This window comes from Cnephaeus nilssonii, assembly GCF_951640355.1.
Source record: "Cnephaeus nilssonii genome assembly, chromosome: 16".
Lineage (NCBI taxonomy): Eukaryota > Metazoa > Chordata > Mammalia > Chiroptera > Vespertilionidae > Cnephaeus > Cnephaeus nilssonii.
In genome coordinates, this window is record NC_137087.1 from 40,563,073 (window position 1) to 40,590,328 (window position 27,256).

The 27,256-nt window shown below is 42.4% G+C and overlaps 1 protein-coding gene across 6 annotated transcripts in view; it reads left to right on the top strand.

Moving 5' to 3' along the window:
* Nucleotides 1-27,256, top strand: part of ENTPD1 (ectonucleoside triphosphate diphosphohydrolase 1) — a 97,759-nt gene that overhangs the window by 39,151 nt on the left and 31,352 nt on the right. For all 6 annotated transcript variants that reach the window (XM_079793801.1, XM_079793803.1, XM_079793805.1 and 3 more), the window contains exon 2: nt 18,386-18,513. In XM_079793801.1, the coding sequence (XP_079649927.1) occupies nt 18,386-18,513 (128 nt within the window). The remainder of the gene's footprint in view (nt 1-18,385; nt 18,514-27,256) is intronic.

Consider the following 27,256-nt stretch of genomic DNA (forward strand, 5'->3'; position numbering starts at 1 on the left):
TGGGAGCCAAGGAAGGAGAGAGTTTTTATTATTTTGGTTAATTTCACCTGAGGATTTTTTTCCCATTGCTTTTCAGAGCGAGTGGAAGGAAGAAAGGGAGGGAGGGAGAGAGAGTGAATGAAAGAGAGAAACATCAATGTGAGGGAGACACATCCACTGGTTGTCTCCTGCATGTGCCCGACTGCAACCCAGGTACGTGCCCCTGACCAGGAATCGAACCTGGGACCCTTCAGTGTGCAGGCTGACACTCTAACCACTGCGCAACACTGGCAGGGGCAGGAGAGAGTTTTTATAGTAAGAAGTTAACAGTGTCAAATTCTAAAGGAAGTGTAAATACTGAAAAGTGTCCATTGGATATTTGTGTAAGTGGCTTAGGGAAATGGTGGGGCAGAAGCCAGGTGTGGTGGACCAAAGAGTGAGTGGGCTGTGGGGAGGTGGAGTTTAGGGATGCACGGAGTGTAAGGGGAAAAAAACAAGTTAAAGGAAATCAAATCATAAGAACTGATACAGCTCACTGGGGATGCTGAGGGAGAGAGCCGAAGGTAAGAAAAGTGGAATAAACATATCAGCACCATATAAAGCTCTAAGAAGAGAGGAAGTAGCCTTTTTCCCTGCTCTGTCCTGAGAGAATAGGTGGTGGGTAGGCCCAATAGTATCTTTGTAATTCAAGTTACCTTGCCATGTCCATAAAGATGGGTCTACCAATGTGTCATTCTCCTAGGTCAGTGGTCGGCAAACTCATTAGTCAACAGAGCCAAATATCAACAGTACAATGATTGAAATTTCTTTTGAGAGCCAAATTTTTTAAACTTAAACTTCTTCTAACGCTACTTCTTCAAAATAGACTCGCCCAGGCCGTGGTATTTTGTGGAGGAGCTACACTCAAGGGGCCAAAGAGCCGCATGTGGCTCGCGAGCCACAGTTTGCCGACCTGGTCCTAGGTCAATTGTAGGCAATTGAAGACTTTCCCAGAAGATGGAGTAAAATTATCCTCTTCAAATCATGTGCTCCCCAGAGTCTTTGGGTTTGCAGGAATTTCTAGGAAGAATTTTAAATATTTTAGCCATCATTTCCAAGTACCATAATATATGCTTCCTTTCGTTGGGTATCCTGGGCGTTTGCTGAGGTGAATAAATACACTTTTCCTTCCATTAAGAACATTATTGTAATTTCAAAGATGAAAAAGCATATCGAATCACTCTTATCTGCTTTGGTCCTCCAAGTCAGCTTTTTTGTCTCGCTGTACCTCTCCTACCTTAGTGAATCTGAGCCAATGAGAAAGCAGACCACCTGCCTGTGAACAACAAGTGCACAGACTGTGCTGTACATGTGGCTCCTGTGGTCTCTGCATTGCATCTGTATTTTATAAGCAGCCTGTGACTTATAGGGAAAGAATCTATTTTACCTTGTGGAATAAAAAGAATGAGAATCTTGTGAAATGAAACATGCAAAGATGGGTATAGAAGGCACAATCCCCACTTGCTGTTTAACAATGATCAGCTCATTTTTTTTACTCTAGAAAAATCATGGCAAGATAGGTTGGCGAACAATAAGTAATAGTGGGGGCAGTTAGTCAGATTATTTTAGGAGGGTCATCTTTCATCACTATGGAGAAAGAACTTGCTGGTTAAGGATATACTTGAGTCATGGGCACCAGACCTTGCTGGAAACACACCACATTGACCAATTCTAGTTGCCTTTTCACTCCATGCAGACGACCCCATTCACCATATGTACACATTGTTTCCTCATTCAGGATACAAAATTGAGAAGGACACCATTTTCTTTTCTTTTCTTTTTTTTTTAAAAAATAAATCTTTATTGTTCAGATTATTACAATTGCTTCTCCTTTTTCCCCCCCATATCTCCCCACCACCCGGTTCCCACCCCCACTCTGCCCTTACCTCCCCGTCCCCGTTGTCCTTATCCATAGGTGTATGATTTTTGTCCAGTCTCTTCCCGTACCCCCCACACAGACACCCCTTTCCCCCTGAGAATTATCAATCCACTCCCATTCTATGCCTCTGATTCTATTATGTTCACCAGTTTATTCTGTTCCTCAGATTTTTAATTCACTTGATTTTTAGGATCACTTGTTGATAGATATGTATTTGTTGTTCATAATTTTTATCTTTACTTTTTTCTTCTTTTTCCTCTTTTTAAAGAATACCTTTCAGCATTTCATATAATACTGGTTTGGTGGTGATGAACTCCTTTAGCTTTTTCTTATCTGTGAAGCTCTTTATCTGACCTTCAATTCTGAATGATAACTTTGCTGGGTAGAGTAGTCTTGGTTGTAGGTTCTTGCTATTCATCACTTTGAATATTTCTTGCCATTCCCGTCTGGCCTGCATAGTTTCTGTTGAGAAATCAGCTGACAGTCGTATGAGTGCTCCCTTGTAGGTAACTAACTTTTTCTCTTGCTGCTTGTAAGATTCTCTCTTTGTCTTTTGCCCTTGGCATTTTAATTATGATGTGTCTTGGTGTGGTCCTCTTTGGATTCCTCTTGTTTGGGGTTCTGTGCGCTTCCTGAACTTGTAAGTCTATTTCTTTCACCAGGTGGGGGAAGTTTTCTGTCATTATTTCTTCAAATAGGTTTTCAGTATCTTGCTCTCTCTCTTCTTCTGGCACCCCAAAAATTCGGATATTGGTACGCTTAAAGCCATCCCAGAGGCTCCTTACGCTATCCTCACACTTTTGGATTCTTCTTTCTTTCCGCCTCTCTGGTTGGGTGTTTTTTTCTTCCTCATATTCCATATCTTTGGTTTGACTCTTCGGGTACGGTGGTCTACAGTTGAGTGTCTGTATATTCTTTATTTCAGACAGTGTATGCATAATTTCTGACTGGTCCTTTTCCATTTTTTTTTTGTATTCTCATTAAGGTCCTTGAAGGTCTCTTCAAGTTTCTCAGCGGTTCTTAAAAGATTCTTGAGTAACCTTATAAATGTGGTTCTGAACACTGCGTCGTCCATTAGTTTGCTTTCCTCCATCTCTCCTACTCGTGACATACTTCGGTGTCTCCGCATTTTGGCTGCCTCTGTGTTGATAGAGTGGCTTTGTGTGGACAGTGACCTATAGGGGCTGGTAGCTCAGCTTCCCCAATCACTCTAGGTGGTCGCTCTTGGTACACCCCTTTGTGGGCTGAGTGGAAAGTCTTGGTGTAGTTAAAAGCCTTGATTGCTGTTGGTACACTGGGAGGAATTGACCTCCAGGCCAATTGGCTGTGAGGACCTGCTGTGTCTATAACGGAAGAATTGCTGTGCTTGAGACACAGTAGGGCTTTGCTCACTGAGTCTGCCTCTTGAATGTGTCCCTTATGAGAGTGGTTGAAATCTGGTGTCGTCCACACCGACCACTAGATACCCTAGCGTCTGGATCTCCAATGGGGTGCAGGTCTGAGGCCTCCCAGCAGGAGCTATAGCAAGAGCTACAGTTTTCTCCTCTTTGCTTGGGCAGTTTTGGAGCAGTCTGACTGGAGCTGCAGTTAATTTGGTTGAGCTGCCACAGAACAGGCCATTTATATGTAAAAGTCGCTGTGTGGAGCCTGGGCGGGTTTGTAGAATGTGCGGGGTGGGGTCTCAGGGCGGGGCGGGGTCTCAGGGCATCACTAGGCTGGGGCGTGGCCAACGGCCATGGCTGCCTTCAGCCGTCTCTGTGTTTTTGCGTTTCCAAGTCCCCGTGTCCCGTGCTCCAGCGCAGCAAACCCTGATTGCTGGGCGCACCTCTGCAGAAAAGTCACTCTCACTCTCCGACCGATGGCCGAGAGTCCAGCTTCTCCCCGTAGGCGTCTGGGTCCCCCGCGTGTCCCCAGAAACTGGAGTTCAGAGTGATCGGGAGTTTGTCTCCCTTCAGTTTGAAGAAAAGCCATGCACCCAGTTGCTCGCCGCCAGCCCGCTTCGCGCACACCTCTGTACCTCAGCTCTCCAGCGTTTGCGCTCCCTTCTCTTCTTAGTTGTAAATCTACCACTCAGCCATCTTTCCCGTGGTTCTGGGTGGTAGACGTTTTGTTTTTTAGTTGTATTTTTGAAATTGTTGTGCGAGGCGGCAGTTTAGTTGTTTAACTTTGCCGCCATCTTGGTTCCTCAGGACACCATTTTCTTAGTTGTATTCTGGATTTGAGGAAATACTCAGGTCAAAAGATTGAACATACTTTTAAAGTGTGGGCAATTTTGGTAGGAGCTGCTTTCATCTGTCATGTGTTGGTCTTACTAGTTTTGCTCAAGGAGGACACTCCTTTCTCCAAGGTCCAGGGATCTTTCTCTAACCCCTCCTGCCTTCCACCTTACTAAATGAGTTCAGAAAATATGCTTTAAAAAAACTAGGGGACTCTTGGATTGCCCCTTCCAAATATCAGTTCTATCTGTCACACCCTTGATAGGAACTAGGTATTAATCAATTTAAGATGGAGTTTTCACATTAGTATCTAAAGTGCTAACTTGATTATATTTTATCCAGAGAGTGTTCCCTCTTGTCCTATCTAATAAAAGAGAAACATTCAAATTGAGCGTACCTCTGCTATGCCCACAAGCCACGCCCACCAGCCAATCAGGAGCGAGTATGCAAATTAACCCAACAAATATGGCAGCAGCCACAGAGCTGGAGCAAGCAGGAGGCTTGGGTTGCCCCCAGCAATGGAGGAGGTCAAGCTTCCCGCCTGCTCTGGCTGGCCCTGGCCTCCGCTCAAGGCTACAAAGATTCAATTATAGAAGATAAATAAATCTCAGATACCAGGGCCTCCGTTTGGGTCGCCGGGGGGGAATGGCCAGCTTGCAAACCACCACAGGCCCCTCGCCCAGGCCACCCCACGCTCCAAGGGAACCCCCACCCTGATGCAGGACACCCTTCAGGGCAAACCAGCCAGCCCCCACCCTTGCACCAGGCCTCTATCCTATCTAATAAAAGAGTAATATGCAAATTAACCATCACTCCAACACACAAGATGGCTGCCCCCATGTGGTCAAAGATGGCTGCCCCCATGTGGACACAAGATGGCCACCACAAGATGGCCAGCAGGAGAGGGCAGTTGTGGGTGATCAGGCCAGCAGGGGAGGGCAGTTGAGAGGGACCAGGCCTGCAAGGGAGGGCAGTTGGGGGCGATCAAGCCTGCAAGGGAGGGCAGTTAGGGGTGACCAGGCCGGCAGAGGAGGGAAGTTGGGGGTGACCAGGACTGCAGGGAAGGGCAGTTAGGGGCAATCAGGTTGGCGGGGGAGCAGTTAGGAATCAATCAGGCTGGCAGGGGAGTGGTTAGGGGCACTCAGGAGGGCAGGAAGGCAAGCAGTTGGGAGCCAGAAGTCCTGGATTGTGAGAGGGATGTCTGACTGCCCGTTTAGGCCCGATCCAGGTAGGATCACATCCCTTGAGGGGCCCCAGATTGGAGAGGGTGTAGGCTGGGTTGAGGGACACCCCCTTACCCCATGCATGAATTTCGTGCACTGGGCCTCTAGTATTGATATATAACAGCAGAGGTGCCTAAGAGGAGGTGCCAAAACTCCCTCAAGATAGAGCTTTACATCTACTCAAAGCCTGACCAAGTGAGACCTGATCATTCTACCTCAAAGTATACAAAAGAGATGACATTGATCTGGAAAGAATGAATGAATGGGGACCCAGAGATGGCTGCCTGGACTAACCAGGTTGCTGAGTGACTAGTAGGGTAATAAAGTGGGCAGAAAATCGGCAAAGTCAACATCAAAACACCAATGCACAAACTTCCCATTCACCCAATGCCCATCTTCCAGGCTCCTACCATCTTTGGTATTTACTCCAAACTTGAAACCTTTTTCAACTCAAAGTCTTTGGATTATCAGGAATTTCTTTAAGAATTTCAAATTGCTTAGAGAATTAAGGAAGGAAGGAAGATAGGGGAGGGCCAGAAGAAGAAGAGAGAATGGAGGGGAAAGGAGGAGTGAGGAAGTAAGAAAGGGCTTGTGGTAAAATATATTAAGAATTGTTCAGTGCGGAAGGGAATTAACATACAGGCTTGGGACTGCTATCCTTGGGGGACCTGCTTGCTGGGTTGGCCCATAGCTAGTGTTGGGAGCTGGGATATCAGAAGGGTTCTGACCATTCTGGAGAACTGAAGAGGTTGGCTTGCTGTGCCTGGACTATTTGTGCTGGGCACCTACTTTCCTCTTGGGAGTTTGGAATATTGATGTATGCTGGATGGAAGGTGCCTATGTGACTGGCTCCCAAAGAAAGCCCTGGCAACTGGGTCTCTGTGTGCTTCCCTAATAGACCACATTTCAAATGTGTTATCACAATTTATTGCTGGGGGAATTAAGTGTGTCCTATATTCTCTACTGGGGGGGAGACCATTGGAAGCTTGCATCTATCTGGTTTTCCCCAGACTCTGTCCTATACATTTTTTTCCTCTTTGCTGATTTCACTTAATATTCTTTCACTATAATGAATCTTAGCCACAAGTATGACCACATGCTGAGTCCTGTGAGTCCTCCTAGTGAATCTATAACCTTCCAGACATGTCTATGCCTTTACCCAATGAGAACACACTGCACAAATTATTCTGTATATTGTTCTTAACAAAATGTTTGAAGACAGTTTGTATCAGCATTCATGGATCTCAATCTTTTCCTTGCCTGCATAGTATTATGTATAGCTGTACTAGAATTTATACAGTCAAACCTCAATTAATGGACCATTAGTAATTTTTAGTCTTGCTATTATAAATAGTCCTACCAACATGTAAGATGTGCCTGTTTCCCCACATCCTTGTTGATATATACAATTTCTTTATTGAATTTTCAGTATACAGTTATATGAATTTTAATAAATGTATATAGTCATTTAACCACCACTGCAATCAAGAGTATTCTATCATCTCAAAAAGTTCCCTTGGACCTTTGTAGTTGATTCTCTGTCTCTGCACCTTTGCACACTGTTTTAATTTTGTGTCCTTAGTTTTGCCTTTTCCAGGATATCATATAAATGCAGTCATGCAGTACATAGTATTGTGAGTCTGATTTCTTTAACTTAGCATAATGCTTTTTAGATTCATCCATGTTGTTGCATTTATTAGTAGTTTATGCCCTTTTCATTGTTGGGTAGGATTCCATTGTATGGCTCTGTTACAATTTCAGTACATTGACTAGTTGATGGGCATTTGGGTTGAGTTTTCTGGTGATGAATAAAGTCATTAGAAATATTTAGATACAGGTTTTTGTATAGACATATGTCCTTACTCTTCTTGGGTAAATACCTAAAAGTGGGATTGCCATGTCATAGAGTAAGTATATGTTTAACTTTATAAGAAACTGCCAAACTCTTTTAAAAGTGTCTGTGCCATTTTGCATTCTTAGCAGCAATTTACAAGAGTTCCAGTTGCTCTGAATACTTGTCAACATCTGGTAGTGTCATTACTTTTATTTTTGCCATTTTCAACATTATTATATATTTATCAAACTTTTAAAATGTGCTATTCTGTTAAATGATAAAGGTATCTCGTTATTTTTTCATTTACATTTCTTTAAGGGTGATTAGAATATATTTACTATATTGAGAATACATATTTATTTTTTTGAATTGTCTTTGCCCATTTTTCTATTTAGATGGGTTGATCATTTTCTTAATGATTTTAAATGACTGTATACATTAAGAAAACCAATTATTTCATGGTTGTTATGAACATTTTCACATTATGTCATTTTTTACTTTGTTTATGGCATATTTTGTTGCAGAAATATTTTTTCCATTTTTTTATTAAGGTATTACATATGTACATATCTTCCCATTGCCCCCCCACTCCACTCCCATACATGCCCTCACCCCCCAGTGTCTTGCGTCCATTGGTTATGCTTATATGTATGCATACAAGTCCTTCGGTTGATCTCTTATCTCCCCCACCTCTCCCTAACCTTCCCGCTGTAATTTGACAGTCTGTTTGATGCTTTACTGCCTCTGTATCTGTAATGCTTCACGAATTTGCATGTCATCCTTGTGCAGGGATGCTATTCTTCTCTGTATCGTTCCAATTTTAGTATATGTGCTGCCGAAGTGAGCACTGCAGAAATATTTTTATGTTGCTTCTGACTTTTGTACCTCATGGATAGAAATGAGAGAATTTATTAATGTAAGAAGGTATAGAACACAGGGGACTGTAAGTCTAGGCCACCTGGGTGGGTTAGTTCACCCCACCCCCACCATGACCCCCACACTAGTGTTGTATGTCCAGTACAGATTTTCTCAGTCTTTTTCATTGGTTACAACCAAGGCTTGCTGAGAAATGCAGCTGCTTTGAGAAAGTGTAGAGTCCCCAGGGCATAATTCTTCAGTTTCAGATGTGGAAGAGGATTCATTTAGTGGCAGCAATGTGCTTACTGCAGAGACCATCAATACATGAGATTGTTGTGCTTGTTGGCTGGGACACAGGGAATTCCTGTCTGCAGTCTCAGTGATATCACTTAGAGGGAAACAGCCTTCCTCCTATATTTGAATATGGGATTCCCCAATGTCCACAAAGACCTATTGTGCTCCATGCAATCTATGGGCAAAAGAATTTAGGAGAGGCCAGAGGGGTGTGGGTGAGGAGGTAGACAGTATGGTAGGAGGAAGTGAGGAGGCTAGCGGGGGAAGGGGACTCTTTTGCTTCCTTATTTCCCCGCATACAGAGCCCATGTTGGCATTTGATTTTTGCAGTCATTAACATTTTTAGAGTCAGGCACACCAAGTGCAAAGTCACTTACTGCTAATCTGAGAAGAGCACAACCCACAGCAAGGAGAACTGTGGCGTGGGGAGCATGGGGCGGCAGAATCCGATTGGCAGGAAGAGCTTTTCCTCCACCTCCTAATTCAGGTCTCCATTGCCAGTGTGTCACTACATGGCTCTTCCCAACCAAAGCTGAACCTCTGAGGCATCCACCCAGGATCAGTCAGGCTTGTTTAAGATAAATGCACCCCCTTTCTTGGGAAAGATAGCTGTGAACTGAGAATAGCCAGCTAATTAACATTCTAAAGAGTAGAACTAAGAGATCATAAATAAACAACTTCCTCTGAAGACTGTGGTTCAAAATATTCAGTGGAACAGGACATGAGTTATTTACTCAATTACCTGTCTCTACCTCTCTTTTCATTCCCCTCAATACACATCTTTCTTCTGCTCTTATTCTCTGAATGTCTTTCCTGCCTGTCCATCTTGTTTTCCCTGTCTCCTTTGCCTTTTGCCCTTTAACCAACTGGTCATCATCAAATGAAGTACATTTTTAGCAATTGTGTATTTATTGACAGTGTACTAACTTTCTTGATTTGAAAAAGGTAGGAAAAAATCCAACCAAATTAAACTTTTATCTTCAAACTTGACTCTCAATTTGTTAATTGGGAAAAAATGGGGTGGGGAGAGTGTGAGTGAAGCAGACTAAGATCTTTCCATTTCCATTTGGGTGAGTTCTTTTGCATTGGGTCAACTGAGACACATTCCTGAACCTCATTCCTGACCCTCATTCCTGACCCTCAATTGAGTCTCCCCACCCCAACTCTACTGCAAGGAATGAACCCGAGTTGTTTCTACATGTCTCCAATGCAGGACTTTGAACCAGTGGAATGGAGTGGAGAGACTAGGACCAAATCCTTATACTCCCCTTTGCAAGAGTTATGACTGAGCAAGTCAACCTCCCCCTGAGAATCACAATCTCAGCATCTGGCATTTAGCTGTAAGCTTCTTACTATCAGAGACCAAAGACTCTTTAATTAATTAATTAGTTAATTAATTAATTAATTTAGGAGGTTTAGAGGTGGTGTATTTTAAAAGGTACAACATTATCTGGTGTCATCAGTAACAATAGTCCATATAGCCCCTCCAGTCCAGTCATTCAAGTCAGTCCCTTTTCATTTCTGGATGATAAGATTGGCTCCCACATACAGCACTGGTACTATATACCAGACACTGTACTAAGCTCCAGTCATATGGAATAGGGTAGGGCAGTGGTGAAAAGCCTAGCCTCTGGGCCAGGATGCCTGTGTATAATTCTTGATCCCAACATTTACATAATTGTAATGTTGGACAAGTTACTTAACTTTTCTGTGACTCAGTTTCCTCATTTGTAAAGTGACAATAATGATGATAACAACAGTAACTATAATTATGACCTTATTTAGAAGCAATGTGTTTGCAGATGTAATTAAGGATCTTAAGATGAGATCATTCTGGATTTAAGGTGGCCCCTAAATCCACTAAATGACTGATGTCCTGCTAAGTCAAAGGGGAGGGTAAAGGCCATATATAAACAGAGGCAGAGTTTGAAGTGTTGTAGCCACAAGTCAAGGAACCCCAGGAGCCAGCAGAAGCTGGAACAGGCAAGAAAGAAATCTTCTCCAGAACTTTTGGCCCTGTTGACACCTTGACTCTGGACCTGTGGCCTCCACATAGTGAGAGAATAAATTTCTGTTATTTTAAGTCACTAAGTTTGTGGTAATTTGTTGTGACAGTCCTAGGAAACTGATATGAATGATGTAACACATTTACTTCATAGGAGTGTAGTGAGGGTTAAATCAGTTGCTATTTTTCAAGTGTTAAGAGCAGAATCTGGAATACAGTGAAGGCTCTAAGTGTAGGCTGTTAAGTACTGTTAGCTCATTGAATCTTACCTAGCAACAGGTACTACTGTAGGTACTATTCTGACTCCCATTTTTCACAGGAGAAAATGGAGGCTTAGAGAGACTGAATGAAGGTGAGCTGGTCTGGATTTTGCTTTCACTTGAGCCACCTCTCAAAAGTCTGTGGAGTTTGGCTTTCTGCTAAGGGATCCTGGTGACTATTGGCTTGGCAATCCCTCATGATGATGCTCTCTCAGCCAACATTCTTTAGTCCTGAGCTACCAAGACCAGAAGGAATAGAGAAGACCTCTCATGCGATGGTGTTTACTCCTCTTTGATGAGTCTTCCCAGCCCTCGTCTTGGCACAAACTTCACTCCTACAGAGCCAGGCCCTCTTCTGGCTGTGTGGTTGTCCCAGGACCTGACCTCATTGCGGTAGCCTCAGTACTTCCTCACAAGAGGTGTGCTGCCTAAAAGGCCACACCCTCCCTCTTCAAGGACTTCAAAGGCCCCCAAGGTAGTGCTGAGTGTAGAATATACAAATGACTAGAAATAAGATCACGTTAGGTAAGGGAAAGCCCTCACTGGAACCTACAAGGCCCTACAAAGCAAGGCAACCTGTTAACGCCCCCCCCCCCCCCCCCCCCCCAGTCGACCATATCTTATTATTCTTCCTTTCATCACTCTCTCAGCCATATTGGCCTCCTGGTCAGGCACTGTCCCATCTCAGGGCCTTTGCACATGCATTTTTGGTTGTCTTAAATACCTTTAGTTGCCTAGAGGTATGCATACATTCTCCTTGTACTCAATACTCAATATCACCATTTCAGAGGGGCCTTTTCTAATCACCCTAACCTTCCTCTTCACTCTTCTTTTTCTTTCCTTCCTTAGCAGTTATAATTATGTAACACTATAGATCCGATGCAGGAAAATTCATGCAAGAGTAGGCCTTGCTTCCCCCGGGCTGCCGGCACTGGCTTTCCTCCGGCACTTGGGACCCGGGCTTAGCCCCTCCGGCCTCCTGCAGGCACCCGGGACCCTGGCCAGCTTCCCCCGGGCCGGCCGCAGGCACCCAGGACCCTGCCTGGCTTTGTCAGGAAGGACATCCAGAAAAATGTCTGGTCTAATTAGCATATTGCCCTTTTATTATTATTATTATTATTATTATTATTATTATAGATACTGTAAATTTTATTTCTTTATCTTGTTCATTGTCTTTTCCTCCAAACTAGAATATACTACCATGAGGATAGGGTCATTTGTTTTGTTCACTGCTGTAGCTCCTAGTCAAGGGCAGGTCTAGTGCATAGTATTATACATTCAATAAATAATAGTTGAATGACTAGTTTAAAGAATGAGTGAAGCACAGCCCCTCCCCAACAACAGTACTCCCAAACTGACATGGGTCAGCCCATTAAATATTTAGAGGAAGCACATGAAGAGAGGCCTGTCAGAACAACCGAGCTCTGAAGCATATGGAGGGAAACAAAGCCTCCTACTGAGCTTGACTTTGAAGAAGACAAGGAAAAAGACTTGGTAGAGAAAGAGGGGAATTGAATTCCAAGGGAAGGAAATCTCACAAATTTCTCAGGAAAAGTCAGAATCCAAAATTCATTTATTCATTCAACTGGGAATACAGCAATAAATAAGCCAGAAAAAAAAAAAAAAGTCCCTGCACTCAGAGAACTTACATTCTAGTGGTCATAATGTTAAGCATTATGATCTTGGGCACAAAAATCTGTTTATTGGAATGCTGAGATGGGAAGAGCTTAAATTTCACAAGGGCTGAAAGGTCCAGGTAGACCAGTGTGGCTTTCACCTGGCAGTAGGAAGCTACCGTACGTAGATTCTTGATCAGGAAGTACTCTGACAATGTCAGTTACAGGAAGGATGGATTTTGAAATGCAAGGTAATTATAAAGGGTGGGAGATACCAGAAAGGGCTGTTGTAGAAGAGGCGGGGTGACTGGAACAGGGACGTAGATAGCACCTAGAAGAGGGTGGGTCTAAGGCAGCTAGAATGAAGCACCTGAGAAAGGACCTTAAAGCCTGAGTGTGAGAACAATTTGCCACCGAGAAGAGCTCTCCGATGGAGAGGAAGGGAGATGGCAGGGATGGTAAGGAGACTGACTCTGGGAACTGAGGGAATGACAAGGCCAGATTAGGACCGGTTCTCTGAGGTTCAGTGTCTGTTCCATCCCTGGGCTGTGTAAACACAGGAAGGACCATTGCACCACACTGTTTATTTGCCAGTGCTTGTCCATATTTGCAGTTTCGTTCTCTATACAACAAGCCAAACTTAGTCCGGATGTGACCTGTTAGAATTTGGAAACTATTTCAATCTAGCGAGTCACATTAGATCTGCTGAGCAAAATTTTGTTTTAACCTGAAACCTACATCTGCTAACACTTCAAATCTTTTCATTAATCGAGTAAAATTGTAAGATATTACATCTTTGATATCATGAAATTGATGTTAGTATTTCTCTGAACAGCCAAATTTTGACTAAGGACAAAATTAAATAATTCTGAGCTTCACTTTTTTTGTTGTTGTTAATCATCACCTGAGGATATTTTTTCCATTGATTTTTTTTTTTTTAGAAGGAGTGGAAGGGAGGGGTGAGGGGGAGAGAGAAACATCAATGTGAAAGAGACACATTCATTGGGTACATGCCTCAGGGTTGGGGATTGAATTTGCAATGGAGGTACATGCCCTGGACTGGGAATCGAACCTGAGACCCTTTGGTGCTCGGCCAACTCTCTAACCATTGAAAATGCCGGCCAGGGCCAAGCTTTAATAGGATGTCATGATGACTGTTTCTGTAAGAATCAATAACTTTTGTGTGTGTGTGCCTCTGACATAACTGATTAGCTTGAAATCAGTCTGTCTCTTCTTAAAAAACTTGGGTTTCCTTCCATTTTGTTTCTCCGTTAAATGAAGAGGAAATTTCTACCAGCTCTCTCACCTTAAACAGAAAAGCCTTCTCACTAATCACATGAAAGGAAGTGATAGTCTTAAGTTCTCCAGTATAATGATACAATTCAAGGAAAACACAATACTTTGCCATTAGATATTTTTGGTAAAAATGGTTCTTGAAATGGTTGCCCATTGTACTAGTATGATAGAAACCACCTTTCTGGGATCATGGCAAAGGAAGGGATTTTCAGGGGAAGACAGTCATTGTGAATTTTCCGTAACAGAACGTGACTGTAGCGGTCATGGGCATCTGAAAAGAGCTCTGAGGGGCTAAGAAGAGGGGGCAGTCACCTACGTGGTTCCATTTCCATGAGCACATCCTGGATGAGTCCACCTGGACCCCCATGTCTAGGACCACTTCCTAAGAATAGTTTGGCTTCCTGCCTGTGATAAGGGTCTTTGAAAACTACCTGCCGTAGGCCATAGAAAACAGTATTTTAATTACTCTTCTCTGGGTAATTATCTAGTCAGTTATAAGAAAAACAAACTTAGCCATTACTTTATTGTTGTTAAAACTTTTGAAAATTGTGTATGGAAAATTCTAAATTTCTCTCTGGTCAAAGTTCTTTTTCTTATCATTTCTTTAATAAGAAGAATATGATGAAAGACTTAAATATATTCTAACAATTTGGATATCATTGCAAAAGCTGGGAAAATTTGGAAAACTACACTGTCAACTGCTCAGGGATAATGAGTTAGTAAGTATGCTCAGTAGGAAAAGGAAGAAACCATTAGTCACACCTGGCTGCTTCCCTCAGGACATTTACAGTTGCTACTCCATCTTCCTGAAAGTTCTTACTGCTCATAGCTTGTGTTGAGTCATCATCCAGGTCTCAGGGCAAATGTCACCTTCTCAGAGAGGCATTCCTGAACCTCATTCCTGATCCTCATTCCTGACCCTCAATTGAGTCTCCCCACCCCAACTCTACTGCAAGTCACTGTATAACATTTGTTGGTTTTAATTTCTTCTAAGCACTTATCAAGATCTGAAGTCACTTATTTATATATTACTATCCTGGTTTATCTATCTCCCCAACTAGATTGTGAACTCCAAAGAGTTGTGACTTTCTTGGCCTTTTTTCACTGGATTCTAAGACTAGTGTCCTGAAAGGAAAATGAGATAGCACAATTGTCAGACTTATGAAAACAAAAGAACTATATAGGTAGACCATTTGAACAGCTTGAGGGAGAGTAAAGCCTTCAAAATTCCACTACAGTAGAAACACTGTTGCAATGTGCTGCCATTAGGTATTAGATTTGTAATTGTTCATCCATAGCAATGAGCTGTGTTTGTCAATACCACAACTTTGGGAATCCTGAGGTAGGTAGTACATAGGGGGCTCTTTTCCAGATTCCAGAGCGCTGGCATCAAACAGGACATTTCGGTCACACCAGTTGTATCAGGATGTTTTGGCTTCAAGGTATTAAAATCCTGATTCTGCCTGGCCACAGTGGCTCAGTGGTTGAATGTCGGCCTATGAACCAGGAGGTCACCGTTCAATTCCCCATCAGGGTACCTGCCCGGGTTGCAGGCTCGATCCCCAGTAGGGGGCATACAGGAGGCAGCCGATCAATGATTCTCATCATTGATGTTTCTATCTCTCTCTCCTCCTTTTCTCTCTGAAATCAATAAAAATCTCTCTATATATATAAAAGGCTAAGCGACCCTCCGACTGGCTAACTGGCCAGTAGCTATGGCACGCACTGACCACCAGGGGAAGACGCTCAACACAGGAGCTGCTAAGCTGCAGTGACTTGGCAGCGGTGGTTTCTTGGGTGATGCACTGCAAAACCAGAGAGGAGAACCACCCTCTCACAATCCGGGACCCCTCGGGGGGATGTCGGAGAGCCGGTTTCGACCTGATCCCCGCAGGCCAGGCCGAGGGACCCCACCTGCCAGAGGGACCCCGTTCACTCTGCAGACGCCCTTCAAGCGGCAGTGCATAGCCCCAGGTGCGGCTGGCCGGGGAGGGACGGTGGAAGGTTGGTGCCAGGGTGCGTCTGGCATGTCTTGCCCAGTGCCGCCCTGCCATCCACCTTCTATTTAATTTCCTTTTAATGTGCACGGATCTGTGCACCGGGAACTATTATTTAAACAAACAAACAAATAAATATCCTGATTCTAACTGAGTCCAAGCATGAGTTTTATGGAAGGACTGGATCAAGGTTGGTTGTTTTAGCAGCTCAATATGCCATCAAGGACTCAGTCTCTCCATCTCTGTTCTGCCATCATTCAATGTCATCCCATCCAGGCAGGACAATGTTTGAGAATGAAGAGAGAACGCTTCCTTTCTTTTCCTAGACTTGCCCCAGCAGACTTCCTCTAGGGTCTCATGGGCCATTTTGGGGTATATAGCCATTGTTGAAATAGTCACTGGTAAGGGAATGAGATTATGAAGAACAATCAGGCTTGTTCCTGGACTGGGAGTTGTCTCCCTTCCTTTCTTTTATTATTTTTTTTTTCCAATTTTTTTATTAAGGTATTATATGTGTACATATCTTACCATTGCCCCCCCCCACCCCACTCCCATATATGCCCTCACCCCCTAGAGTTTTGCATCCATTGGTTATGCTTATATGCATGCATACAAGTCCTTTCCTTTTTTTTAAAAAAAAAAAATCTTCATTTTATTCATCTATAATCTATTTAGCATTATTGTTTTTCTTTTCTTTTTTATTTATATTTTATCTTTAAAAATACTTTTTATTGATTTCAGAGAAGGAGAGGAAGAGAGAGATAGAAACATCAATGATGAGAGAAAATCGTTGATCAGCTGCCTCCTGAATACGGGGAATGGAGCCCGCAACCTGGGCATGTGCCTTTGACCAGAATCGAACCCGGGACCCTTCAGTCCTCAGGCCCACGCTCTATCCATGAGCCAAACTGGCTAGGGCTGTATCCCTTTCCCATGATGTGTGGGCGTTACTTGGAATAGCAAGCATCTGCACAATATTGAGGTTCTTTAGGGAGTGGAGAAGGTGAGAAGTGCTGTATACTTCATCTATTGTTCCTTTGTTTGGAAGCAGTAGATAATGGTGTTACTAAAACTTTCCCCCTAAATTTTATACTGTTTTATCTGATGAGTAAGGACTGGTTCAAGATTCTAGAGGTTTACCTTGTGCACTATTTGGTGGGATTGCAAATTGGTGTGGCCACTATGGAAAATAGTATGGAGGTTCCTCAAACAATTGAAAATAAAACTACCTTATGACCCAGAAATTCCACTTCTGGGTTATTTGAAGAAATCCAAAACATTAATTTGAGAAGATATGTGCACTCCCATGTTCACTGTAGCATTAGTTAAATAGCCAAGATATGGAAGCAACCTAAGTGCCCATCAATAAATGATTGGATAAAGAAGAGGTGGTACAAAACAACAATGGCCATAAAATGAATGAAATTTTACCATTTGCCACAACATGGATGGATCTAAAGGATATTATGCTAAGTGAATAAGTCAGACAGAGACAGACAAATACCATATGATGTCACTTATATGAGAAATCTAAAGAACAAAATAAATGAACAAACAAAAACAGAAAGAGACTCATAGATACAAAGAACAAACTGACAGTTGCCAGATGGGAGAGGATTGAGGGGCTGGGTGAAAAAGGTGAAGGAATTAAGAAGTACAAATAGGTACTTAGTTATAAAATAGTCATGGGATGAAAGGACAGTATAGGGAATATAGTCAATAATATTGTAACGACTATGTATGGTGCCAGATGGGTTCTTGAAACACTGGGGGAATCACTTTGTAAATTATATAGATGTCTGACCACTATCTGTACACTTGAAACTAATGTAAAATAGTATTTAATGTCAACTGTAATTAAAAATAAGTATCCTAGAAGTTGATGCAGACTGGAGACCCATACAATTACAATCCTTTGGATTAAGTCCAAGCTTCTGCTCAAGAGCTTGAGGAGGAACACCCGATTTAGTGTACCCCTGATGCTGACCAAGAGGGGAAGAGGAGGAGGCTTGGGGTCCGTTTTTAGCTGTTTTAATCCCATGGCCTGTCCTTAGAGAAGTGCAGTCTATTCTGGAGAACCCATCTCATTTCCACTTGGGTCTTTATTACTTGATCCTAGCCTTCTTCCTCAAAGCCAAAGAAAAAAATTTGGAGATAGTTTGGGGATTTGAGGAGAGTGAGTTGTCAGAGTGGAGGGAATGGGGCAACCATTCCATTTCCTGTTCACCTGAGCTATATGCTGTTTATTCTGATCAAAGTAACTTTTGCCTTTTATATAATTCTCCTGGAGTTTTTTCAGGCCTCTCAACAAGGTGAGACTAAGAGCAGAATAGATAATAAGATAATGTGAATGATGGAATAATCAAAACCCCACAGCCTCTACACTATCACCAGTTAATACATAAATATGGTTGAAATGCAAGGGGTGTGTCAAGCCAGGAAATATCATGGAGTTGTGAGACTTTGACGATGCATTCTGAATACTTTTTTACATCTTAAACACTTGGTAGTAGATTTTAAAAGTGAGGAGGGCTATCCTTGCTTTTTGTTATTTGTTACTTGTACCTTGATAGACTTACATTATCTACTAAACAAACTGCCAACTTGGGATTCTTCCCTCTCCTCATTCCATATCTTATTAGAGACCTAACTGCCCTTTTTCCTTATGACACCCACTAACTTAGTCTTGGCCCTCATCATATTACAAAAAAAGCCTTTTGTTCTTGAATTATTACCCAAATACTTTACAAGTGCCTCATAAATAAAGATCCTTTTATCTATCTTTGATGTCTCAGGATAGCTAGCACTAGACCATACAGAAAGGGGAGGAAAATCGATGTATGTTTGTTGATTTCTTTTTGATACTTTCTGTTCTGCTTTTGGTTTTAGATTCTAGACTGAAGAGATTTTGTACCAGAAATATAGTTATCATCCTTGGCTTCTCCTGTCTCATGGCTGTGATTGCTTTGATCGCTGTGGGGCTGACCCAGAACCAATCAATGCCACAAAATGTTAAGGTAACTCAAATCTGTGTGTGTGCGTGTGCGTGCGTGTGTGTGTGTGTGTGTGTGTGTGTGTGTGTGTGTGTGTGTTTATGAGGGGGCCTGGGCAGAGTGAAAAAGGAGGTCATAACAAATGAGAACATACAGGAGTTGAAGTTCTGGCAGCCCCAGGAGTAAGTTACTATCTGTTGGATTAGGGAAGTAAAATGGAAATGGATGCTCATTCTGGAAGAGGGAATGACTCAAAACAATTAACCATGGGAAGATAACTGTCTTTATGATTGTTCAGCAAATTAAATAATAGAAACAAAGGCTTTATCAGCACATCCACATCTGTGTTATACTGTGCTGATATTCTACTATCTAGTGCTATGTCTACTTCTTACTCATTGTTTCATTGTGGATGTGTCACAACACTGTACTCGTTCTTCTTACTCCATTATTATTACTGTCACCAAAATAATTGGAAAGCTCTGTATAAAACACTTTGGAAGTCAAAGATAGTCGGGAACACTTGGTCTTCATCTTCAAAATATCAAAGAACACAGCAAAATCAGTTTTAAAAACCCCAGAGAAACGAGTATCAGTTAGAGTAATTGTAAATGAATTCTTGGATAGATAGATTTCTTGTGAAAATGTATCCACATTTGAAGAGCTAGTTAATATCATTAAAAATAATTAGGGTCATTAACCCTGCTGTAATTTATTTCTCCTTCCTTTCAAACTCATCAAAGTAAAATTTCAAAGACATGACTATCTCAAAAGTAACTTGTAATATGGCCAATATTTTATTTAATCCATTAATTAGAAAGCATGTAGTAAATTTAAATTTATGTTGTAAATACACCATTTTAATCTTTCAGTGAAATTACAGTAAATAATCGACAAGGATATACCCAGACTATCCCGATATGCTAATGAGCACATATGTGCTTGTGGGTGGTAACATATTCAGAAGTTAACTTAATCATAGAGGCCCTGGACTACATGTGCAGAAGTATGTTTTCTTGTATTTGAAGATATTAAATTGTGAGCCTGGCATGTGGATGCATATGCCAGGCTGCTGAAACTTTTGCCACACACCCAAATCACTTGCTGTACAGCAGAGGCCTGCATGTTACATTGGCATCTGTTTGCCATACAAATTCAACTCAACTGGGACTGTGCACAGCAGCTCCTTTGTCAGCACGGAAAGCTGATACTATCTCATTGGCAATGATCTCTTGCCTTTTAATGTTGTGTGATGTCGGTTCTTTTGGCAAAACTTCACTCACAGTTGAAGCCTCATGACATCTCAGTTCTGTTATTTGTTTACCAGTTCCAAAAGTACATGATTGCCTGCTTGGTTTGACCTTTTTACATATTCTTTATTGCATCATTGGAGAGGGGGACCGCCAAGGAGGCAAAGTCCATGACAGACTTGAGCTCTGTGTTCCTAATGAATACTTGTCTTGGATGACCTTCTCTCCTTCTCAGAGGTCATCTTAAAGTCTGTTGTGATTCATGTTGTTGTGTTGGCCTGGCAAAATGGAATAAGGTCTTTGGCATTCTTTAAATAAAAGGTGTAAGTATTGGACAAGCTGACACTGGCATCTGAAGTGGATCTTTATAGCAATATCACTGGTTTATTTTGCTCAAAGATCATTTTATATATGCAAACTAGCCATTTGTTGAGGTTATACAGTAATTCTAATAAGGTTCCTGGCATATATTGAGGGCTAATATATTTTAGGAACTTGTCTTTGGTGATCACTTTAAGCTATGTATGCTGTTGAATTTAATAGTCATAAGCCACATTCAGCTCTTTCAATCCAAGTTAATGAAAATCAAACCAAATAAAAAATTTTGTTCTTCATTTGCATTAGCTACATTTCTAGTGCTCAACAGCCTCATGTGGCTGGTGGCTAATGAATGGACAACTCAGACACAGAACATTCCCATTACTGCAGAAAGTTCCATTGGACATTGCTGCTTTAGAACACACTCTCTGATAGTATCTCTGAAATCACTCAAAGCTAAGTTTGATGAAGAAGGTGAATGATAAAACATGTTTAAAATCTGAAATTAGGAATAATTAATGAGACTTTTTCTGTGTTGTTTGTAAATTAATACCAAATATCATGAGCTACTAAATTGTTTTGAGTAGTTTTTTTTAATAAATATATTTCCTTCCAAAAATGATGAATTAAAAATAACACATTTAGATATTCATATCTGGTACAGCTGAGATCATTGATGTATTGAAGCCTTAGAAATGGATGAGATCATAGGAAGTGGGTAAAAAGGGAGAAAAAGAAGAGGGCAAGGACCTAGTCCTGAGGAATTCTCTCATTTAGAGGTTGAATAGTAAAGGAATACCTCCTAAACCACAGTGATAACATTGCTTTATGTAGCGCTTTGCAGTTTGTGAATCATTTCCACACTCAGTTCAATTTCTTCTTCCCAGAAGCGCTGTGAAGAATGAAATATTATCCTCATTTTATATATATGAAATCAATAAAAATAAATAAAAAATATTTTTTAAAAAATAAAGAAATAAAAAAGGAAAGAAAAACAATAATGCTAAATAGATTAAAGATTATCCTCATTTTATATATATCCTCTTGCCTAACCTAGTTTTGGTTCAGCCTTGCTGGGCAGGTGTGGTCTCATGCCTGGGCTACTTCTGGCAAAACACAAGAACTCTTTAATGTAGTGATGTGTTTACATGTCCAACTACTAAGCATACTGAGGACAAGGACTGTGTTTCATTTGTTTTGCATATATTTTATTATTCATTTCATTCATTCATTCATTCATTCATTCAGTCAACAAATAGTCATTGACTATCTACTCTATTTTAGGCCCTGGGATTTGGCAGTGAGCAAGACTGGCAAAGCCCTACCCTCATGGAACTTACAGTCTGATGGAAGAGATAATCATTAACCAAATAATCACAAAATAAATGTTAAATTGCAACCAGTACAGCATCTGACTTGGGTGGTTGCCTCATAAAAGTTTGCTGGCTCTGTGAATAGAGTGAACAGGTAAACCTGCTCCCTGCTTGGATGGGAAGAATCTGTGAAGGGCCAATCTGGTAGCAGGGTTTGTCAGTGTGGGAGGGAGGCCCCTGCCTCGGATCCCCTAAAGATCCTAGTTCCCCATTCTCACCCCCAGAGCCTCCTTAGTTCCGACCTCCAGGTTGCAGGGTCTGGGAATTGACACGTTTAACAGGCATCTTGGGGCATTCTCAGGCCATTAAAGTCTGGGAACCACTATCCTGTAGCTAGCAGTGACCACTTTAAAAAACATAGGCCTTAAAGAAGAATCATTATCTGTACCAAAGTGTCCCCTGAGGGAGTGCTTTTGTCCTGGTGAACCTGGGTAGGGAGGCAGCTTTGAGGTCTGCTTGTCTCACCACTTCCTTAAGTGCCTGCTCATCACTGAACCCTGGCAGTTAGTGAGTGCCAGGCATTCCTTTTAGCACTAATAGTCCATACTCTGGCAACACAGAGCCCCACAGGGTTCTCTCAAGGGCATCAGGCTGACCCAATACCAAACCACAGGCCTTCACTAAAAGCTGCTCACTTCTCTGGAATGCTGGCTCAGGGAACAGATGGCTTTGATCTCAGTCCCAGATCTGCTGCTTTCTAGCTATGAGACTTTGGGCAAGTACATTCCTCTCTCTATACCTCAGTTTCCTGTGTATAAAACAGAGACAGCACCCACTTTGAGAAGAGCTGTGAGGAATGGTACCAGTGACTCACTTATCAGAGTGCCCAGCACTTCAGAAGCCTTTAGTGGAGAGCAGCTATAACACTGCTCGGAGGGAGATGAGTTCTAGGCAAGGCCCTTAACTCTGAGTATGTTATGGTCACTGAGCCAGCCTCTCCAGAATGATCAACTGCTGCTACCGTGTAGGGGCCTGACCCCACGCATCCATCTCTCTCTTTTTTTTAAACAAGGAATTAAAGTACTGTTCTTTTTGTTGTTGTTGTTGTTAATGCTCACCCAAGGATATTTTTCCATTGAGAGTAGAAGGGGAGGAAGGAAGGAAGGAAGGAAGGAAGGAAGGAAGGAAGGAAGGAAGGAAGGAAGGAAGGAAGGAAGGGAGGGAGGGAGGGAGGGAGAGAGAGAGAGAGAGAGAGAGAGAGAGAGAGAGAGAGAGAGAGAGAGAGAGAGAAACATCAATGTGAGAGACATTGCAATTGAGTGCCCTTGACCGGATTTGAAACCATGAACCTTCAATCTGAGGGCCAATGCTCTATCCACTGAGCCAAACCAGCTAGGGCTAAAGTACTATTCTTAATGAACATTTGTGATTTTATCTTTTTTGGAAATTTTGGAAGGATTTGCTCTAATTTTCAATCTCAAATACTCTTGAAGAATATATTATTTTTGCTCCCCTGGATTAAAAAAAAAATTGATTTTTTACAGAGAGGAAGGGAGAGGGAGAGTTAGAAACATCGATGAGAGAGAAACATCAACCAGCTGCCTCCTGCACACTCCCTACTAGGTATGTGCTCGCAACCAAGGTGCATGCCTTTGACCAGAATCGAACCTGGGACCATTGAGTCCGCAGGCCAACACTCTATCCACTGAGCCAAACTGGTTAGGGCAACTCCCCTGGATTTTAATGTCTCATTTGAAAAACAACACCTGGAGATGGGTGGTGGTTTTCCAACAATATGAATGTACTTAATACCACAGAAGTACATATTTGTACACTTAACATGGTAAATTTTACGGTCTGTGTATTTTACTACAATTTAAAAAAATTTAAAAAGCCCTGGATGGGTGGCTCAATTGATTGGAGTATCATTCCGTACTCCAAGAGGTTGTGGGTTGGATTCCCAGTCCGAGCACTGTCTAGGTTGTGGAGGCAATCGATCTATGTTTCTCTCATCAATGTTTCTCTCTCTCTCTCCCCCGCTCTCTCATCTATAGAAAACATATTCTCGAGTGAAGATAAAAAAATAAAAATAAAGAAAACTAAAAACAATAAAATTGTGATTTGTATAGAAGATCTAGTAGTTCCAGTTAAAGAAAAAAGAAAGGAAGGAAATGGTTTGCAATTGTTTATAGGCCCTGCCAACATTGCTGTAGCTAATGGAGACCTGCTTTGTTTATAGAGTACTAGAGTCACATTCAAAAGAATAAGCTTTGTTTATTCAAAAAGACTCACTGAGACAGACTGATGAGGTTTCCGAAATAACTGTTATAGCTACAGAAACTTTTCAGAAGAACCAATTATGTCTGAAGGGACCAAGACAAGTTATCACATTGTTGTCTGTGTTACCTGGCTTATGTTTTTCTTTTCTTTTTTTAGTCCTCACCAGAGGATATCTTTAAAGGACGAGAGAGAGAGAGAGAGAGAGAGAGAGAGAGAGAGAGAGAGAGAGAGAGAAACAAACATCTAGGTGAAAGAGAAACATGGACTGGTTGCTTCTCCTAAGCACCCCAATTGGGGATCGAACCCTCAACCTAAGTACATACCCTGACCGAGAATTGAGTCCAAAACCTTTCTGATGAATGGGACATTGCTTCAACCAACTGTGCCACCTGGCAGGGGTTGGCTTATGGGTTTTTTTGTGGGAGTGGTGGTGGTGGTGATGGTGAAACTCAACCCTAATTGGCACTATTTTTTGTTAGACTGTGAATTAACTTCTTTTAGGACTGAAGAAGTTTAGGAGCCATATAGTTATAACCCCTCTCAATCATTCATTTAATTCAACAATTGTCTATTTAATTCCCTCTTTGTGCCCAACATATAGTAGAATATACTATGGTAGATGCTGTATATGCCATGGTAAGTAAAACAGACCTGCCTTAATGTAGCTTTCAGTCTGGCAGGGAAGACAACATCAATCTAATAGCCACATAAATATGTGAGTACACATTGTGGTAAGTTCTGTCTTTAGAGGAAAACTACAGGCACTCTGAGACATGGACAAGGAGGGTAGAATCTAATCTGAGAGGGTCTGGCTTTCTGGGCAAAGGCTCTGGAAGAGAAGCCACATGGCCCATGTGGAACTGAGAGCAGGCCAGTGATAGGAAGGGTGTTTTGTGAATGAGCAGACTCAGAGGAGAGGGTTAGCTATTCCACTTCTGAAAAGCCAGGAATAGAAGTAGGTCCTCTGATGCTTCAGTTTTCTCTTTTTTTTCTTCCCACATCTAGGGCAGTGGTCGGCAAACTCATTAGTCAACAGAGCCAAATATCAACAGTACAACGATTGAAATTTCTTTTGAGAGCCAAATTTTTTAAACTTAAAACTATATAGGTAGGTACATTGTTATTAACTTAATTAGGGTACTCCTAAGCTGGCCTTTGCTAAAATCTCAAGGGGCCAAAGAACCGCATGTGGCTCGCGAGCCGCAGTCTGCCAACCACTGATCTAGGGAGACGTACCCAGAAGCCTGTGCCTATGACATTTGCACAGGTAGAGTTATTTCTATCCTGAGGAGGGGTCTGCCCCACCGCCACTTGGCCTCCAGTCTCTGAGCCTCAGGGTCTGCTGCCACCCACCTCTCCAGGTCTTCCCCAAGACCCTCCATTGGTATCTCCATGAACCAAACAAGGCCATTTAGACTCCCCCCTAGACCACTGCTTCTATTCACTCAACAGGGCTTGTGAAGATCAGTGATGATGGCTAAAATTACGTGCCTGATCCAAACCTAGTTTAGGATAAAGTCGTCTGCATAGTAAGACTGCAACACTAAAAAAATCACCATGCATTTTCAAAAGCTTGGAAGGAAATAAATAAAAATAACAATGATGTCTAGTTGATGGAACCTTAAATGTCTTTTTCCTTTTCACTTCATTTTCTAGATGCTATTTGATATACTTTTGTATCTTAAAATAGAAATGATATTGAAGTAATAATATTAAGGAAATGTCAGATCTCTTCCTTACTACTTAAAGTCTTGATTTTTCTTTAATTGAAGGAAATATGAGCTATAAAGAAACCCTGGGCAAGGCACAGTATTTCTCAAAGCATTTCTGTAGGGGAGAGATTATATTGGAGACAGAATTCTGTGTCACTGAGTCTGGGCGATGATGGGTAAACAAGGTTAAGCAGGTTTCTCCACTGTCAGACTTCTTTGAAGTATCACTACCTCTCCACTTCGTGAGCCCAGGAAGGGGAGAGAGCAGGCAGCATTTCCTAAATTTCTGGGAAGGTTATTTGTCCAGATCCTTGCAGGCTCAGTGTTCCCTGGGATATGTACTGGAAAATGCTGCAGTGGTGAAAGGACAAAATATGGTGGCTACCTGGGTCTGTGAAGGCATTAATGATCAGTATCTGTTAGGCAAGTCCTTGAATAGCTCTGGACACAGTTTCTCGTCTATAAAATAAGATTAGGTGGAATGAACATATAGCTCTTAAATGGGCCAAGTGTGAAAAATGAGTGGCTATGCTGATAGTTTTGTAACAATGAGAGGCAAACTTCTGAAATGTTTAAACTGAGAACTGTCAATCAAGCTTTATCAACCCCACAAGCAGCAAACAATGTCAGTTTTTCATTCTGCAAACCATTTTAGAAAACAAAAATATTTGGCACAGTTCAGCAAGTTAGCATTCCAGTCTGTTGTAGACACAAGGTAAAATGTCCTTAATTCCTGAGTTGAAAAGTATGCTCTACCCTCTTCTCAAACACTTGCCCAACGAAAAGGAGTAAAAGCTTTCATTTCTCAACCACCCGCACTGTGTAAGGCCTTGGAGAAACAACCCCATAGAAGCAGGCTGGTTCCTTTGTTCTACTGGAAGAGTGACTTTCATGCCAACAAAGTCAGACAGAATGTCCTGATTCCAGATAAAGGCTGCTTGCTGCTGCTGCCTCGCTAACTTTTATCATATGCTGTTGTGGTCGGAACATTTTCTGGCAGGAAGAACTCAGGGACCCTGTTGCGGAATAACATAATTTTGTCCTGGGTAACCCCTGGTCCTCTTTCTCCACCCCAGGAGGTTTCTCATGGATCTGAAGGCCCCAGGCAGCTCAGTCAGACCCCTCTCAGCCCACAAAGGCCAATTCTTGGTTTCCTCTCGCTGCAAGCCTAGCTGCAGAGGAGCCTATCCAGCTTGCTTCCTTGCCATGCCCCAAGCAAGTACTACACAGGCCCTTTCTTTATAAGGGCATAATGCTAATTACCACAAGGAACCCTCCACTATGTGGAATAAGGCAGAGAGCACTATGGAGGTCATAGTGGTCAAGGATCCTCATACTCATAGAGATAATACCCCTGGGTCTGGGGTTAAATAGAGTAAAACTTGACACCTCAATAGACTCTACTATTAGCTATTCCCAATGGTCTAGGGAGGTCTCTTGAGTCCTCATTATTGTCTTTCTTTTTTCCCTGTAAGTTCTTAGGTTCTTAGCATGTGAGATATTTATGTGTGTGTGTGTGTGTGTGTGTGTGTGTGTATATAATATACTAGAGGCCCGGTGCATGAAATTCGTGCACTGGGCGGGGGGGGGGGGGGAGGGCATCCCTCAGCCTAGCCTGCACCCTCTCCAATCTGGGACCCCTCGGGGGATGTTGACTGCCGGTTTAGGCCCGATCCCGCAAACTGGCAGTCAAATATCCCTCTCACAATCCAGGACTGCTGGCTCCTAACCACTTGCCTGCCTGGCTGCCTGGTTGCCCCTAACTGCTCCCGCCTGATTGACACCTGACTGCTCCCCTGCTGGCCCGATCACCCCCAACTGCCCTCCCCTGCCAGTCTGATCACCCCCAACTGCCCTCCCCTGCAGGCCTGGTCCCCCCAACTGCCCTCCCCTG